The sequence below is a fragment of the Orycteropus afer genome, unplaced genomic scaffold (genome assembly GCF_000298275.1).
Source record: "Orycteropus afer afer isolate SDZICR_OR568_19922 unplaced genomic scaffold, OryAfe1.0 scaffold00410, whole genome shotgun sequence".
Classification (NCBI taxonomy): domain Eukaryota; kingdom Metazoa; phylum Chordata; class Mammalia; order Tubulidentata; family Orycteropodidae; genus Orycteropus; species Orycteropus afer.
Genome location: NW_006921997.1, coordinates 2142598 through 2145533, shown reverse-complemented (window position 1 = coordinate 2145533; position 2936 = coordinate 2142598). Strand labels below are relative to the sequence as shown.

At 36.7% G+C, this 2936-nt stretch overlaps 1 protein-coding gene across 1 annotated transcript in view; it reads right to left on the bottom strand.

Moving 5' to 3' along the window:
* Nucleotides 1-2936, bottom strand: part of FKTN (fukutin) — a 56987-nt gene that overhangs the window by 44558 nt on the left and 9493 nt on the right. Inside the window, exon 3 of the mRNA XM_007953762.1 lies at nt 1592-1795. Coding sequence (XP_007951953.1) covers nt 1592-1795 — 204 coding nt within the window. The remainder of the gene's footprint in view (nt 1-1591; nt 1796-2936) is intronic.

Genomic DNA, 2936 nt, shown 5'->3' with positions numbered 1-2936 from the left:
GCTGAGCAAATAATCCTAGAAGCTGGACTATATGAAGAACAACATGGCATCAGGATTGGACAAAGACTCATTAAAAACCTGCGACATGCACATGACACAACTCTGCTTCCTGAAAGTGAAGATGACTTGAAGCACTTACTGATAAAGATTAAAGACTACAGTGTTCAGTATGGATTACACCTTAACATAAAGAAAATGAAAATCCTCACAACTGGACCAATAAGCAGTATCACGATAAATGGAGAAAAGATCAAAGTTATCAAAGATTTCATATTATTTCGTTCCACAATCAACACCAGTGGAAGCAGCAGTCAAGAAATCAGATGACATATTGCACTGGGCAAATCTGCTGCAAAAGACCTCTTTAAAGTGCTGAAGAGCAAAGATGTGTCTTTTAAGACTAAGGTGCACTTGGCCCAAGCCATGGTATTTTCAATCACCTCATATGCATGTGAAAGGTGGACAATGAATAAAGAAGACCAAAGAAGAGTTGATGTTTTTGAGTTGTGGTGTTGGTGAAGAATACTTAAAGTACCATGGACTGCCAGAAGAACGAACAAATCTGTCCTGGAAGAAGTGCAGCCGGAATGCTCCTTGGAAGTGAGAATGGCCAGACGTAATCTCACTTACTTTGGTCGTACTGTCAGAAGGGACCATTCCCTGGAGAAGGGTATCATGCTTGGTAAAGTGGAGGGTCAACAAAAAAGGGAACGGCCCTCAATGAGATGGACTGACACAGTGGCTGCAATGATGGGCTCAGGTATAGCAAGTGTTGTAAGGCTGGCGCAGGCTCAGGCAGTGTTTTGTTCTGTTGTACATAGGATCGCTACGAGTCAGAGTCAACTCAATGGCACCTAAGAACCACAATAATATAGGTTCAAAAATTTTCAAAATATAAATTACGAAGAAAGAAAAAAGTCAAGCAAACAAACAATCATCGTCATCTGTTTTATCCAGAGCTTTGAGCAGGTTCACTGCAGTCAGACCCCCTGTTGGGAATTTGCATTTCCACCTGAGATCTAATGACCAAAATCCACTTTTTAACAAGATCCCCAGATGACTCCTATGTGTACATATTTTTCAATTTTTCAAATGTACATATAAGCATCACCCAGGGATCTATAGGAATCTTGTTAAAATGTAGATTCTGATCAGTATATCTGGGGTGAAAAGACAAATTCTCAGCAGGGGGTCAAATCAGAATGAACTGGTTTGAAGGCCCGGTTTTATCATCTGCATCACTGCCTGGAAGGAACCATGGACCAGGAAAAAGACCAAAGCTCACTCTTGAGGTCCCATGCAAGCTGAACTGAGCTCAGGACAACCAAGGTATCGTACAACTTACACTGTTAATACCAACAGCTTCCAACCTTTAGCCTCATGTTAGAGGAGACAAATGAACTATTTGCTTAAACCATTATTAATTGTTTTTGTTACTTATAGCTGGGGTAGGGGGATCACCGTAATATTCTGACACAAATCATAAAAGGCTTTAAGAAAATATTTTAATGTTTTACATTCTACACTGATATGACCCCACACTATTTTGTAAAAGACACATTTTTCATTATCTGAAAGCTCGTCATCTTACCTCATTCTTCCACAGGTGATTCTGTAGTGCAAACGCAGTGAAGTCTCTTGGAACACAGAAAAACCTGCAGTCTGAAGTGGTGCCGTAAGAATTATTTTTGACTTGTTCCGAGTCTTTATTAACCAATTCCAGAATCAAAGGATCAATTAAGAACACCGGTACATTTTGGCTGGATGTTAGCATAATAAATTTTTTAACTGCTCGCTGTTTGAGAGGAAAAGAATCCCCTTAATTCCACTAAAACAATACAACATAATTTATTACATTTTTATTCATCAATTTTCAGAGAATGTATAGGGTTTATTCAATAGTTACCGTGCTTACCATTCTAAAATAGATTTTTTTTTAAGAAAACCACAGTCCCTGCTCTCAAGAAGCACACAGTTACTAAGATGAAAACGTATTTACAACACAAGATGAACCATGTCAAAATTAAAATATCTACAGCATAGTAGTATTGAACACTAAGCTATTAATTAATTGTATATAAAAAGGGATATCTTCATAGATGAAGTGGTATCTGAGATGAAAACTTTGGGCTTCAAAATGAGTCTCTTGGTAGTATTAGCTAAATCTTTTCAAGCAAAAGTGGGAGAAGAAATCATTCCTGTCAACAAAACTAACTATACGTGCTAGTTTCCTTCGTATGTTAATATTGCTTAATAACTTTAAAAAACTCAGACTGAAACACACTGTCTGCTTAATCATCCTCATATACAGTTTGACATTTTAATAATATTGCAATATTATAAATAGATTCTGCTAGGTAGTAATTAGGGTCCTCTACTAAAAAATCGAATTTCAAAATCAGAATGAACACGAACTCAATCATACTTAGGAGTAAATACTACCTGAGAGTAGCAAAGATAAACAGAATAACTGGTATGCATCATTGCTTAAAACCTACTTTAATGAAAGCAACATTGATTTCACAGTGATGTAAGCCCAGCAAAAAGGTGCTTGATGGCATTTAGAATGAATTCATATTCACAAAACCTGACAGATACTGAGAACTCGAAGTACAGCAAAACAATGGGAGAAAACTAGAGATTAGTCCTGTATCATTTGTTTCTAGTGGAGAATATTATGCAAATACCAGTAATACAATGATCTCTGCCCTGGAGGGTTTATGATCTCCTAGTGGGATAGACAGCTAAGTAAAAAGCTACAAAAGAAACAACCTATGGCAAAAAACTCAACAACTTAAATGAAATGAACAAACTGCTTGAAAAACACAACAAAACTACAATATGAAGACAGGAAATCTGAATGTTCTGTAACTATTACAGAAATTGAATCTATTATTAAAAAAACAAAAAACTTGCCCTCAAAAAAAACCAAACCA